Source organism: Bos indicus, chromosome 2, assembly GCF_029378745.1.
Source record: "Bos indicus isolate NIAB-ARS_2022 breed Sahiwal x Tharparkar chromosome 2, NIAB-ARS_B.indTharparkar_mat_pri_1.0, whole genome shotgun sequence".
Taxonomy (NCBI): domain Eukaryota; kingdom Metazoa; phylum Chordata; class Mammalia; order Artiodactyla; family Bovidae; genus Bos; species Bos indicus.
This window is the reverse complement of record NC_091761.1, coordinates 89,460,313-89,475,582: the sequence shown is the minus strand read 5'-3', so window position 1 is coordinate 89,475,582 and position 15,270 is coordinate 89,460,313. Positions and strand designations below refer to the sequence as shown.

The 15,270-nt window shown below is 37.8% G+C and overlaps 1 protein-coding gene across 2 annotated transcripts; it reads left to right on the top strand.

Moving 5' to 3' along the window:
• Positions 1 to 6,698: 6,698 nt before the first annotated feature.
• On the top strand, positions 6,699 to 14,045 carry CLK1 (CDC like kinase 1). Of its 2 annotated transcripts, XM_019974698.2 has the most exons (13): positions 6,699 to 6,838; positions 7,771 to 7,934; positions 8,209 to 8,437; positions 9,430 to 9,520; positions 9,917 to 9,983; positions 11,087 to 11,203; positions 11,293 to 11,459; positions 11,966 to 12,060; positions 12,144 to 12,273; positions 12,812 to 12,894; positions 13,291 to 13,370; positions 13,475 to 13,565; positions 13,677 to 14,045. In XM_019974698.2, exons 2-13 carry the CDS (start codon positions 7,771 to 7,773, stop codon positions 13,818 to 13,820), a joined length of 1,458 nt encoding a protein of 485 aa, XP_019830257.1. In that variant the 5' UTR covers positions 6,699 to 6,838; the 3' UTR covers positions 13,821 to 14,045. The 2 variants fall into 2 exon arrangements, with proteins under 2 accessions (XP_019830257.1, XP_070626090.1); XM_070769989.1 differs by lacking the exons at positions 6,699 to 6,838; positions 7,771 to 7,934; positions 9,430 to 9,520 and having other exon boundaries at positions 8,217 to 8,437.
• Positions 14,046 to 15,270: the final 1,225 nt, after the last annotated feature.

Sequence of the window (15,270 nt, the reverse complement as noted above, 5' to 3'; positions counted from 1 at the left end):
CTTTTGTTTCAACTTTTTAATCTAATCATTAGTTTCTAGAATTAGTTTTAAGGCCTTTTTTGGGTCAGAATTTGGTTTGCCACTTCTTATACTTTGTATCTTTTTTCTCTTTTAACCACAAAAATAAGGGCTATGTTGTTTCCCATAGGAATGTTGTGGCAATTTCAAAATATAAAATACACCAAATAGTTAACCTATGACCAGTGAGACCTCACATTGTTCATACAATGAGAAAATGTCTTTGCGCATTTTTCTGCAGCTTTGTTTATATGTAATGATGAAATAGTCTGAATTCTTCTGACTCTGTGATAGAATTTTGTAAGGTGTTTAGACAGTGATTTGATTTCAGTCAGTCTAATTATCCTAGAATATAAGTTATCAATCACAATCTGAAGTGATTGTCTTTCCATAAACCTGGTATTTAAAATATTATTTTATCAATTTCTTTTTTCTTTACCCTGTTTTCACATAGAGTTCATCTGTCAGAGTAAACCTAATGTGAACATCTTTGTTTATATTTGATAGAATACAGAAAAATAAGTCTTCAGTAGATCAGATAAGACTTTTTTTTTGTCCCCCTGCTTAAGGACATAACCCCTCAAACAAGCATGTGACTGGGAAAATCAGGTCTCTGCTTTTACTCACTGTCCCACATAGATGTGTTAATATACAATATTTATTTTCCTTTTTCTGACTTACTTTATTCTGTATGACAATCTCTTAATCCATTTACCCTTGATATATTTCTTCTCCAAACATATCATTGAATTTTGTCACCACCCTTAAGAGTATTTTACTGATTGTCAGGATGTTTTTGTACTGACTGACATTCCCTCAATTTTTATTCCAAACTGTGCCATTGTTTTTTAGTGTTGCCAATATGGTAACTTTTGGGTTCTTTGAACTCATTCTTAGGTCTGCTCAGCTGTACCCATAAGATCTCAGATAAGGAAGTATATTGACAGCACCCATGGGCCTCCTGTAGGTAGCGAGGATCAAAACTCAGAACATTGATTTCTGTCCACTCGCACTGAATTAACTGGTTTACTGATCACATTAGCAGTTGGGTGATTGATATCTGTTCCGTATACTGAAAGTCAAAGTGTTAGTTGCTCAGTCATGTCCAACTCTTAGTGACCCCATGGATTATAGCCTACCAGGCTCCTCTGTCCATAGAACTGTCTAGGCAAGAATACCGGAGTGGGTAACCTTTCCCTTCTCCAAGGGATCTTTCCAACCCAGGGATCGAACCTGGGTCTTCTACATTGCAGGCAGGCCCTTTACTGTCGGCCACCAGGGAAGCCCGTAAACTACTAAGAAGACTAGAATGTTGCTGATCAACCCAAATTCTCTTTAAAATGAAATTAACATGATTCCCCATCTAGACTAGAGGTTGGGAAACTGCAGCCCTTGGGCTGGGCACCTGTTTTTGCAAGTAACATTTTCTTAGTACTTGGCTTAGTACTTGGCTATTCCTATGCAGGGAGTCTGGCTGTTTGTTCTACAGCAGCAGTGTTGATTGACTGTGACAGAGACCAAATATCCTGCAAGCCTAGAATATTTACTATCTAGTCCTTTCAGAAACAGTTTGCCAACCCTTGACCCAGACTATCAGCAGTTGCCAGATAATCATGGTTTCACAGCAGAGGAAGTAGGATGAGTCCACGGGATAGTATAAACAAACTATGCCCGAAACCTTCTCTGCTGTAGAAATGTACCTGAATTCATTAGAATTCCTCAGTCCTGTTAGATCTTGGTTTGGAGTTCTCTTTTGAGTAGAAGGCTTGCAGACCTTTCGTTTTGGTTAATGGCAAATTGAGTAGTTAAAATTTATATCTTGGTTGAACTTGGAAATTTCCAGATCCATTTAGTAACACATTTATACTTTCTATGTTGGGTATTTCTGAAGATTTGTTTAATTACTAAAACTAGTCATTCATTAAGCTTCTTCCAGGTTTGGAGACAAAGGTGCATACTCCATGGGAGCTCAGTCTGTGAAGCTAACAGACATGTAAATAGATAAATTTTTATACATAGAACTCAACTTTTATTAATCAATTTAGTAAAGTGGATAGATTAGTTACTATTTCACCAATGGGTTGAAAAGAAAACTGATGCATTTTTTCAATTCAATTTGTATCAACTGTGGTTCAGGTAAGTGATGGGAACTCCATATAATAATTTTAAAATAAATTTATAAGAAAAATTTAAAAATATGAAAAGGAATTAATCCCAATTTTTATAAAGCAGCAAATATTAAAAGTGTTAAGATGTGAGGAATGAGGCTAGAATAATAGTGTAGGACTTCCCTGGTGGTTCCGTGGTTAAGAATCCATGCTTCCAATGCAGGGAGGAAGGTTCAATCCCTGGTTGGGAAACTTAACAGTGTATACATAGTTTATTTAAAGCAGTATCCAGGGGCTTCACTGGTGGCTCAGTGGTAAAGAATCCGCCTGTTAATGCAGGAGACACAGGTTCAATCCCTGATCGGGGAAGATCCCACATACCTCAGAGCACTAAACCCATGCACCTTAGAGCCCATGCTCTGCAACAAGAGAAGCCACTGCAATGAGAAGCCCACACACTGCAACTCGAGAAAGGCCACACACAGCAACGAAGACCCAACACAGCCATAAATAAATAAATATTAAAAATTTTTTAAAAAGCAAGATCCAAAATCATTTTTTTAAAAAAGAGAAGTTATTCTATAAGTTGTGTTAGGGTAACTGGTAAATGACACAGAGAAAAGCAAAAGAATTCACATGATATACCAAAATTCCAGATAGGTAAAAGAGTTGCCTATTTAAAGAATACACAAGAAAAACCTAAAACATTTCAAAGAATTCCTCTGAAGAGGAAAGGAATTTCTCAGTTTACAAACTTGATAAAGGCAAAGATGAAATGGGTTTAACTGAATGCAAATAGGACAAAAGAGAGTTGTACATTCAAAAAAGGAATAGATATGAATGGGCAAGTCACAAGAGAAAAGAGAAAATGTTCAACCTCACTAATTAGAAACCAAAGTTAGAAGTTCAGTATCCACCAACATAACAATTTTTAATGTTATGCACTAAGAGCAGCCAAAACAAAGTACTGTATCAGAGACTGGGTGGCTTAAACAACAGAAAATTTTCTAGAAAGTTCTAGAGACTAGAAGTTGGGAGGTCAAGGTGTGGGCAGAGTTGTTTACTCTTGAGGCTTGTAGATGGCCATCTCCTTTCTTAACCTCATCATTCCTCTGAGTGTGTTTCCTAGTCTCTTTTTAGAGAGACACCAGCTAAATTGAATTAGGCCACTCCCTGATGACCTCATGTACTCCTAATTATCTCTATAAAGACACTATTTACTGCCAACTGAAAAATGCTGCTTTCCACCTGGTTCTACAGTATAAGAATGAACTCACTAGCCACTGCAGTCGCTGACCTTGAAAGGAGTCTGCTTTGGGAGAAACTGGCAGAACAGACCTTCAAATAGGTATTTTCAGGAAAATACTTTTTGAGCTCAATTTCTTGCATCTTCTCATATATAGAAAAGCACTAAAATCATTAATGGAAACATCTGCCCCTCTGTCACTAGCAACAACTTTCTGCCAAGATATGTGCTTTCTGGCACTAACTCCTTTCAGTAAAACCATATGTAATACTGACTTCTCTCCCTACCTCTTGGGAGCAGTTCCTAAGAGCTACTGGAGAGGCTGTCTCTAGGTATTTTGCCTCAGATAAAACTTAACTCACAACTCTCTTTTTGCATTTTCATACCATTCATGAGACTCTCAAGGCAAGAATACTGAAGTGGTTTGCCATTCCATCCTCCAGTGGACCATATTTTGTCCGGTCCTAACTAGCAGACATGCCCTTCTGCCACTCAACACAGCTGGATGACATGCCTGGTGCCCTGGCTGTCCCACTGTTGGTGTCTGTTGAGCTTGCTTAAACCTTAACTGGCTGTTGGGTGTCAGTCAACGTGCAGCCAGGAGTGAAGACAAAGGCCCTACTAGAGTGGCTGGGAAGGGGGTCTGGGGAAGGCTGGAGGTGATGTTGGATGATGTCCAGCACCTTGGACTCACTGCTGCCTTTGACTGCCCTGGGGCCAATCCGATGCTCAGGAGTCACTGTCAGCCATGGAGCCAATCATCCACCCAGGAGCCACTGGTCACCTGATGCTGAAGCTCTAATACTTTGGCCACCAGATGTGGAGAGCTGACTCATTGGAAAAGACCCTGATGCTGGGAAAGATGGCAGGAGGAGAAGGAGGTGACAGAGAATGAGATGGTTGTATGACATCACTGATTCAATGGACAGACAGAGAAGCCTGGTGTGCTGCAGCTCATGGGAGTCACAAAGAGTCAGACACAAACTAGCAACTGAACAACAACTCTTACACTGTGCATTTTTTCCAGTTGACACTATAGTCACATTCTGAAATAGTGGGAGCTAGGACTTAAAATTATGAATATGTGTGGAGGTGGAGACACAGGCCTTCAAACAGCCCATAACATGCATTAACATTAAAATAGCTAATTTAATTAATGAAACTTTGGGTATATCTCAAATCACTAATTGGTTAGATATGGGCTGTTAAATTTAAAATCATTTTGGAAAACAAGTACAAGATTTCTTCACCTTTTACCCAGCAATTTTACAATGAGGAATTTTCCTAAAGAAATTAAACATATTAACTTGCACAAGCTGGAATCAAGGTTGCTGGGAGAAATATCAATAACCTCAGATATGCAGATGACACCACCCTTATGGCAGAAAGTGAAGAGGAACTAAAAAGTCTCTTGATGAAAGTAAAAGAGGAGAGTGAAAAAGTTGGCTTAAAGCTCAACATTCAGAAAACGAAGATCATGGCATCCGGTCCCATAACTTCACGGAAAATAGATGGGTAAACAGTGGCTGACTTTATTTTTCTGGGCTCCAAAATCACTGCAGATGGTGATTGCAGCCATGAAATTAAAAGATGCTTAATCCTTGGAAGGAAAGTTATGACCAACCTAGACAGTATATTAAAAAGCAAAGACATTACTTTGCCAACAAAGGTCCGTCTAGTCAAGGCTATGGTTTTTCCAGTAGTCATGTATGGATGTGAGAGTTGGACTATAAAGAAAGCTGAGTGCAGAAAAATTGATGCTTTTGAATTGTGGTGTTGGAAAGGACTCTTGAGAGTCTCTTGGCCTACAAGGAGATCCAGCAAGTCCATCCTAAAGATCAGTTCTGGGTGTTCATTGGAAGGACTGATGTTGAAGCTGAAATTCCAATATTTTGGCCACTTGATGTGAAGAGCTGACTCATTTGAAAAGACCCTGATGCTGGGAAAGATTGAGGGCAGGAGGAGAAGGGGACAACAGAGGATGAGATGGTTGGATGGCATCACTGACTCAATGGACATGAGTTTGGGTAGACTCTAGGAGTTGGTGATGGACACAGAGGCCTGGGTGTGCTGTGGTTCATGGGGTCGCAAACAGTGGGACACGATTGAGCGACTGAACTGAACTGAACTTGCTCTCTGCACAGTCATTTGCTGCAACTTTGACCTGTATTAGATTGCTGTTAGGATTAAGTGAGAACCTATGCTCAGTGTTAACACAATGTGATTAACACTTACACTCCAAAGAATGGGATTCCCTATGTTTTGGTTAACATTTAAATGTGCTGAGAAGCATGTACTTAACAGCAAATTTCACAAGTTACTGTGAGAAATTTCTCCCTCACAAGCGAAACACTAACCTTAAATTTAGTGATCCTGATCCCATATAGAAATCTAGGTATTAACGATTTTAAAGCATTTTCAGAGAAAAGGCTTAAGAAATGCAAACCACCATAGGTTTTTTGGAATTCCTCTGTGTATTCATTTTCATCACTTTACCCTACAGTACTGCATCTGTAACGGGCAGGTTATCTACGTTGTTCTCCTGTGCAAAAAACACAAGTATGCTCCATCTTCATGCGTGATGATTTTATGTGTTTCACTAAGTTTAGAAGGAGTAACGTGAACTCTTTTTTCAAGTTGGAGGAGGGGCGGTGATCAGGATAGGCAGTTACTTTGTTCTCTCAAATTGCAGCTTGATTTCTGTTATTCAGAAGTTGTTTTCAGATAATTCTGTCTTCTTCTAATAACCTTCCATTTTCCCCTTTCAGCTTACTTCAACTTTTCACCTTAGAAACTTCACTTAACGCGGAAATGTTGCTTACCTGTGGACTCCCACTTCCTGTCTCCAGGCTCTTGCTCTCACATTTGGATTTTTAAAACCTCGGTAAAAATCTTTACAATCTAACCTCAGTGAGCGTGGGTCTCAGTCACGTAAGATTTAACTAGTTTTAAAAATGTCTCAGAACAAAAGCCCAAATCCAGACAATTCCTAATTTCGGGCTACTTGATGCAAATGGTGTAATCTTTCAGTTTAAGCGGTTGCAATCAGGACACACGCTACTTTGTACCCGCTTCCCCCACTTTTCTTCATTTCTAGTGTTCACGAACACAATTTTTAGTGAGGATGAACAAGTCTTTTCTACTCAACACAATGTTTTCTCAGAGAACAGAGAGCGGGCCAAAATGGCCGCTGACAAAGCCTTTCCTCGGTCCACCTATTGTCTCTAAGCTCCCTACCCAGCGCCTGCGCATAAGGCTCACCAACCAGCTCAGCCCTACACGCGTGCACGCCCCGCCCCGCCCGGAGGCGGAAACGCGCTTGCCTAGTCATCTTGTTTTCCAGACGTCCAGACGCTGCGGTTGTTAGCTCCATATTGCCGTGGGAGCTTGTCGCAGCGAGCTGGTTTTTTTCCGTGGTTGTGTTGCAAGCATTGCCTCCTTAGGCTTGGACTCTTTGGCCAACACGGTAAGACGCAGGGAGAAGCGGGCTAGATGTCGGGACCCCCTTTTGTGTCTTGAGAACGCCCGTGAAGCTCTCCCACAGGCTTGTTGGCCGCCCGCAGTCTCTGGCGCAGTGATCTTTTCTTCTCCGCCGCCCGCTCCCCTCCCCTAGCTGCAGAAAGATGGTTCGCTCGTCTTCCAAGCTTTGTCCAGGCCGTCGCTGCGATTTTCTGTGTGATCCGCAACGAAGAGTTCGCTGGGCGGGCAGAGGTTCTCGAACGTTTGAGAGAACGTTCAGAGGAAGAGGGGAGGGCCGAGCTCGGGCGTCCGCGGCCGCCATGTTGTCTGCGACGGCTGGCCTCGGACGGGCTCTAAGATGGCGGTGGGGTGGGGTGGGGGAAGTTGGCGATGACTTGGGTCCTGGAATGTGCCTCAGTCACGCTCTTCTGAGGGTCTGTGTTCTTAAAGAAAAGAACACATTGACCCGATGTAAGGCGACTCGAGGGAAAATGGCGAGTGTCTGCCCTCAGTGGTGAAAGCAAAAGTTAGGTTTAGGAACTCAAGGAGACAGGAATAATATGGAGTAGTTGAAGGAGCCTGTGAGAAGTCGGGTGATCGGGCCTTTTAGGCGTGGTGTTCCTGCCGCCCCTTCTCGGAACAGTTGGAGCGTCTTGATTTCGACGCTTGTTTTTGTATGGAATCGAGCCCAGGTGTTAGTACGGGTATGATCGGTAGTTGATGAAAAGTCGTTTTGTATAACGTCTTTTTCAAGTTGTTAGGAATTTGTAGTTTCGGCAGGAAAGGATTTCCCTCATAGTTGAGTAATAATGACTTTTGAGCTTTGATTTAAAAGAACAATTGAAACGTCACAACTCGGATGAATTTTAGAGGACGAGTTTTATTAAAATGTTGACATGTGGGATACACCTTAACCGGGAAAACTTGTTTTTTATGTAGATGAGACACTCAAAAAGAAGTTACTGTCCTGATTGGGATGAAAAAGATTGGGATTATGGAAAATGGAAGAGCAGCAGCGGCAGTCATAAAAGAAAGAAGAGATCGCATAGCAGTGCACGGGAGAACAAGCGCTGCAGATATAATTACTCTAAAACATCTGATAGGTAAGGAGGGTTCTTAGGAAAATACTTTCATTACAATATTAACATGTCAGTTTGATTTCAGTAAAACTGGTGGGGAATACATTTTCATTATTAAAACTAGAATTGACTTAAAATAACTGATGGATTGCCATTTTCAGCTATGGTTGTAAAATTGGAAGTCTTTTTTTTGGTGGGAAAAAAATTTTAATGAGTACTATTTTAAGAGATTTACTGAAAATTTGAGGATATTTGATACTAACATAAAAGCATTGAAAAAAACAAATTCTTTTTCTAGCTATTACCTGGAAAGCAGATCCTTAAATGAGAAAGATTATCATAGTCGACGCTACATTGATGAATACAGAAATGACTACAGTCAAGGATGTGAACCTGGACATCGACATAAAGATTATGAAAGCAGATATCAGAACCATAGTAGCAAGTCCTCTGGTAGAAGTGGAAGAAGTAGTTATAAAAGCAAACACAGAATTCACGACAGCACTTCATATCATTGTTCACATGGGGTATGAGCTCTTTTAAATTTTTTGGAAATTTTATTTCCCATGTGGAACAGGAAAACTTGAAATTGTGTTTGATCATTTGAGAAAGTTCTATTTAAGATGAAGTCATCTCAGTTTTAACTTACAGGATTCTTTGTGCATTGGATAGGAAATTCCTGAAATACAGTACATGTTTAATTGTATGGTAACATTTTATTAATCATTGGCAACTAATTGTCATTCTTGTGAAATAGTGTAGATAATGTCTATTAGCTTATAGCAGGGATTACAAGATATTCTGAAAATATTTTTATGGTACTTTAAGAAATTTGATTTGCTTTGATAAATGAAAGTCTTACCTACAAGTATGGTTTTTATATTTGTATGATTGAGGATTATGCATTGCCTTTGTTCTGGCTAATCCTTTTATCACTAAAAAACAGATTTGAACATTATGGGTTGGTTATGTGTTAATTTGGAGCTCAAGCTCAGATGACATTTTAAATACTGTAGTGTTCTTGTATGCCAATTTTTTTTTCTCCCCAACATTAGAATTTTTATTTTATTTACTGTTTCGATATTTGTTTTCTTAGATTAGCTAGGAAATTATAATTTGGCCACAGTCTACTTTTGACAAGTAAATAATTACATTCTACAATTTTGCAACATTAAATTAGGACACTAGAAACTTAAGTTTTATGTTTCAGTGAATGCTACAACTAAGCATTTTTTTTTTAAAGAAAAACAATTGTATTATGTTTTGTTACCTTGCCACTTTGAGTATCTTATCTGAAAATCTGTTCCTTGCCATGTTTTTCTCCTGTTAACATAAACTATGTGCCCTGTGAATTTCTGGGGACTGAATTTGAAATTGCTCCTGCCAACCGTTTGTGGCCTGGCGTGTATCTGAATGCCTGAATATCTCCCCGCTGAATGAATTTCGTATTCTGCCCTGAATTCACTCGGGTATATTGATTGGCTGGATGATCTTGGTGCCGCGCACTTGACGTTTCCAGAAGAGTCACCGAAGGAAAAGAACCAGGAGTGTAGAGGATGATGAGGAGGGTCACCTGATCTGTCAGAGTGGAGACGTACTAAGTGCAAGATGTATAGAATATTTTTCAACACTTATTAACTTTTCAGATAACATAATCTATTTATAGATTAAGATTTCAGGGATTTGGAAATCTTTTTTCTTTCTCTGTTTTTGTTTGTTTTGTTTTTTCCATTTCTTTTGGTGGGGGGGTTGTGTTTTTGCTTTCTTTAGAAATTTAATGTTATACAGAACTTCCAAAACAGTAAATCAAAGTTAATGAAAGTAGCTTAAGAATGAAATTAGATCTAAAAATAGTTATATATGTTTTTTGGCAGTGTTGACCAATGAACTATCTAGTGATAAGGAAATTTGTAGCATCAACTAGAATAATCTGCATTTGATAGCCTTTATTATAAGTAAACTCTCTTCATTTCTTGGTATAACTGAGTTTTATTTCTCTCTTTTAGATGAAATTGTTGATACTTTAGGTGAAGGAGCTTTTGGAAAAGTTGTGGAGTGCATTGATCATAAAGCGTAAGTTTCTTGATCTGGAATTGAACTTGGGAAGGTGAACAGTACAGAAGATACATTTAGTTTTAGGATATGATCTGACCATGAATCATTTGTTGTCATTATACCCTTTTAGCTTAGGGTTTTTTAATCTTAGATACAGGAAATGCTCAGTAAAGTTGCTAGCCCTTTGTGTTTAAGCAGTAGCTGTTTATAGTGCATGTAAGCTGCTTCTACAAGCTGAGAATAGATTTTTATTGTGTCAGAGGTATTTTTTTGTTGTCCCACTGGGCACAGTTCTGTGTTGTTTTCTAGATTAGTTTTTAGCCTTGGTTTCATGTTAGGAGTCTGGAGACTTCTTACCCCAGATATTGAACCAGTCTTCAGGAATCTGTGTTTTTAGAAAGTAACATATCTGATACTGATAACAAAAGCTAGGGCTAAAAACACTTTCTAGGTTAATGTCATGAGTTTATCCATGCCCTTCAAACAATTGATTGAAATACGGTAGAAATTTTCTTTTGTCTCTTGTTTGAGTTTCTTTCTCCTTAGGGGTGACAAAGCTTTTCTAAATGAATTATTAGGGGAGGCTTCCTGCTATTGGTTGGTAAGGTTCTAAGAACTAGCACTCTTATTTTACTGCCACTGTTTCCCAACTTCTTTGGCAACCTGGTCCAAATGAAGATTAGGCAGTGACTGGTACTATAGGAAGAAAACTACTCCATGTATATTTGTTTTATGTCTTAATTGGAATGTAAATTGAGGTGATAATGTCACAGTATTGTTAAATTAGAACTGTTGGTACATAGTTAAAAGACCCCCCCCCAAAAAAAAAGGTCACATGAGTTAGATGGGCTGATGAAAAAAAATTTGTCAGGCAACTTGTATCAACCCTATCATATTTCCAGAGGTCATTCTAGTTGCTTACACTGAGTTGAAGTTGGACATATAATTAGACATAACTATATGTCTGTAATTACATGTAATTAGACAACTGAATGCCAGACCATAAATTGGAAAAACAAAATACTGCTTCAGAAAAGAAGTGGGACAGTTTGAAGAGTGGTAAAAAATGGAATTGGACATATCTTTATTTTTTTTTAATGTGGACTTAATTTTCTTAACAGGGGAGGTAGACATGTAGCAGTAAAAATAGTTAAAAATGTGGATAGATATTGTGAAGCAGCTCGCTCAGAAATACAAGTTCTGGAACACTTAAATACAACAGACCCTAGCAGTACATTGTAAGTATCAAAATAGAACTTAGGAAATGGCCTCAGGTGGATTGGAATTGTGAGAGGCTGTACTCAGTTGTTTTTTCCTATGTTTATAGCCGCTGTGTCCAGATGTTGGAGTGGTTTGAGCATCATGGTCATGTCTGCATTGTGTTTGAACTATTGGGACTTAGTACTTATGACTTTATTAAGGAAAATGGTTTTCTGCCCTTTCGACTGGATCATATCAGGAGGATGGCATACCAGATATGCAAGTCTGTGAACTGTAAGCGCTTAACATTCCAGAGTGAGACTGATTTTAATGACCAATTTGGATATTTGAAAAAAATCTAATGTACACTACTTGGTAGACTGCCTTAAGAGTAGGTAGGAGAAAGATACAGTTGATAATAAGCTGTTGGTCAGTTTACTGCATACCATTCAGTAAATAAGCATATTGTCCAGCATATAATAACATGTTATCCTGTATAACACTGATTAGCCTTTCTGATTGCTAAAAATGATAATCTAGAACCACTGGGTTAAAAATAAAGGAATGACAAATCTCACCATCTTGACAACAGTATACTACTTCACTTTTTAAACAGTTGGTTTTCAGTGAACTAACTTTAGAAAGGTATAGTAGGTTTTAGTCCCTGATGGTTTTCTAACAGGCAATTGAATGTTGACCACTTCTTTGGACATACGAAAATCAGAGAATTTTTGTTGCAGAGCTTTGGAGTTTGATTTTTGGTTTTTATAATACAGGAACTTTTTCTGTTTTGTTTTCAGTTTTGCACAGTAATAAGTTGACTCACACAGACTTAAAACCTGAAAACATCTTATTTGTACAGTCTGACTACACAGAGGCATATAATCCCAAAATGGTAAGTCTTTGATATTCATACTTCGAAATTAATATTTTATGCCTCCTTAACATGCCTTCTTAACCATCATTTATGATTTTCAGAAACGTGATGAACGTACTTTAATAAATCCAGATATTAAAGTTGTAGACTTCGGAAGTGCAACATATGATGATGAACATCACAGTACATTGGTATCTACAAGACATTATAGGGCACCTGAAGTTATATTAGGTAAGAATTTCTTAACTATGCTTTGAGACCTGTTTTGAAGCCAACTTTAAAATTTACTGTTCTGGGTGTTCGTGGGACTCTCTTTCCATTTTAGGGTTAATATAATAAAACACATTAAGGATTTTAAATTTACTCCAAATAGTCAACTCTTTTAAGACTTTGAGAGATTTGTTAATTCTGACAGATTTCAGTTTTCACATTTATAATACATCATGGGATTTTTAAACATAATAATTTAGTGCCTGTTATATTCCATACAGTTTGTTAGTGTTTGCATGGTATAGCTTGCTCCCATTTTACTAGCTAATAAATGGAGACTTTGACTAAAATTTTCTTCCCCAAGTCTGTTCCAAAAAAGTAAGCCTGATTTAGGGCTTGAAACCAGATGTCTCCAGAGCCGGGATTCTTAACATACTATGCTATTGTGTTATGTTTAAGCTTAGATTAAGTGATTGCTTTAGGATCTTTCCAGCTCAAATATCAAAGACAGTAAGAAATACTGAGAATTTTTTCATCAACAGTTCACTTTTCTTTGCAGCTTTAGGATGGTCCCAGCCATGTGATGTCTGGAGTATAGGATGTATTCTTATTGAATATTACCTTGGATTTACAGTATTTCCAGTAAGTGACAATGATCTGTTTCAATAGCTTTGCCAAAGTAAATTGTCTGTTTATATGAATGGACACTTTAACACAAAGTATACGTGCATTTTAGGTAACACTTTTTCCTTTTTATGTGTAATTCTGACACTATTTCCTCCATAATTTGTTTTATTTAAAACTTTTCTAAGAATATTACAGATAATTATCTTTAAGAAATATATGGTGAATTTACTCTGTAGGCTTTTTTTTTTTTTCCGGTAAGTTATAACTTGCTATAAGTATATCTGATTTAGAGATCACATTCTTTGGTGACCTGTAATTATCCATTGACTAAAAATTGAGCAGCTCTGTTAAATAAGAGCAAAACACAATGTGCAAGTAGAGGTAGTTAATAACTTTTCTTTATTATTTTAGACGCATGATAGTAAGGAACATTTGGCAATGATGGAAAGGATTCTTGGGCCTTTACCAAAACATATGATACAGAAAACCAGGTATGTTTAAGAAAAGGTGCCATCAGTCAGTCACCTTTGCTAGATGTTTTTTAAGTTTTCATTGTCAACATTATAAACATGAATGGATATCAATTTATTCTTAGGAAACGTAAATATTTCCATCATGATCGATTAGACTGGGATGAACATAGTTCTGCTGGCAGATACGTTTCAAGGCGTTGTAAACCTCTGAAGGTAAGCCTGGGTCTTTGCTTAAATGATCAAAACCTTGAGTTTCTTTCATGGTGGGTAAATAAAATAAATGGTAGTAGAAAAGGCTATTGACTGTATTTCTTCTCCTTTCAGGAATTTATGCTTTCCCAAGATGCTGAACATGAGCTTCTCTTTGACCTTATTCAGAAAATGTTGGAGTATGAACCAGCTAAAAGGATCACTCTTAAAGAAGCCTTAAAGCATCCTTTCTTTTACCCCCTTAAAAAAGCTACATAAATCTGTAATTGTACAGCTCCCTTGAGACCATATGGACTGTATCAGTCCCATTTTTAAATGTTAAGTTATTTTGTACAGCTTTTGTAAATTTCTTGCAATTTTGTATTGCTATGTTTATTTTGTTTGGATCATTTAAGTAAATAGTAAAGTAATGAATGTCCTTTTCAGTAATTAACTGTATAAAATGATTATTTAGAATAAATTTTCTTATATTTATGAAATTTATATGAAGCTGTAGAGTTCATTTTTAGCATCATATTCTGTTACTATAAGAATGGGTGTATATATCTTTCTGGAGTTTTCATTAAGTCTAGAAATGTTTGGCTTTGTTTGCATTTTAGGGATTGCCAGCATTGGAACTTACACCTTCCTTCTCTGAACCAAATGTAATGAAACCAAGTTATAGAATACCAAGAACTAGTGATTAGCCAAACAAAGAGTATAACACTTGCTTCACCCATAGGTAGCCTCTCCCCTGCTCTCCCATTATCCACATCCCTCATGTGTTAAGCATTATAGGATATAAAGTGTTTTCATTGCTCTAAAAATCTGCTCTATTCCTCCTTAACCTTGCCCAACCACTATTTTTACTCGTTTATCTCCCAACCACTGCTATTTTTACTGTTTTGTTTAGAATGTGGAATCATTGGAATAGTTGGAATCACATACATAGTCTTTTCAAATGGGCTTTTGTAAAAAATATTTATGATAAAGACAACTGTGAACCGGGCAAAGACACAGACTAAATACAAATATTTCAGAAGGAACTGGGGTAAAAATTACATAGTAATGCTGCTAAGTCTTTTTCAAGAGTTTTCAAGTTCACTTCTTTTGAGTTTGTAGCAGTGTACCTACACTGGGTGGTACCATGTAAATAGTAAAAGCTGCCATTCTCTGTGGTGGTTTTAGGGTACTTAACTCATTTTTCCTTTTCAGAAATCTCAGGTCCTTAAGTAGGCTAAAATCTACTCTGCTAGTGCTCTGTAAATGGAACAACGTAGCGTGGATGACAGCGTATCTATTTACATGTTTACTGAAACTTTTAAGCCTGCTGTTGAGACCTGATTGCTCAGAAAAGATTCCTTTCAAAATAGTATTGTTAATTGACAGTGCTTCCCAGGTGGTGCTAGTGGTAAAGAATCCACCTGCCAATGCAGTAGAAGTTTGATCCCTTGGTTGGGAAGATCCCCTGGAGGAGGGCGTGGCAACCCACTCCAGTATTCTTGCCTAGAGAATTCCATCGACAGAGGAGCCTGGTAGTCTATAGGGTCACGAAGAGTCAAGACAACATGAAGCGATTTAGCACAATAGCAGAATTGACAACACAGCTAGGAGCGCTGAGGGGGAGATGGACAATGAAATTTAATGTTTTCATGCCTGCTAACAGCATCCGTTTTGCAGCCCATGTATCAAGGAGTAATTTCAACTTAGTTCTTTTTATTATTTAAGA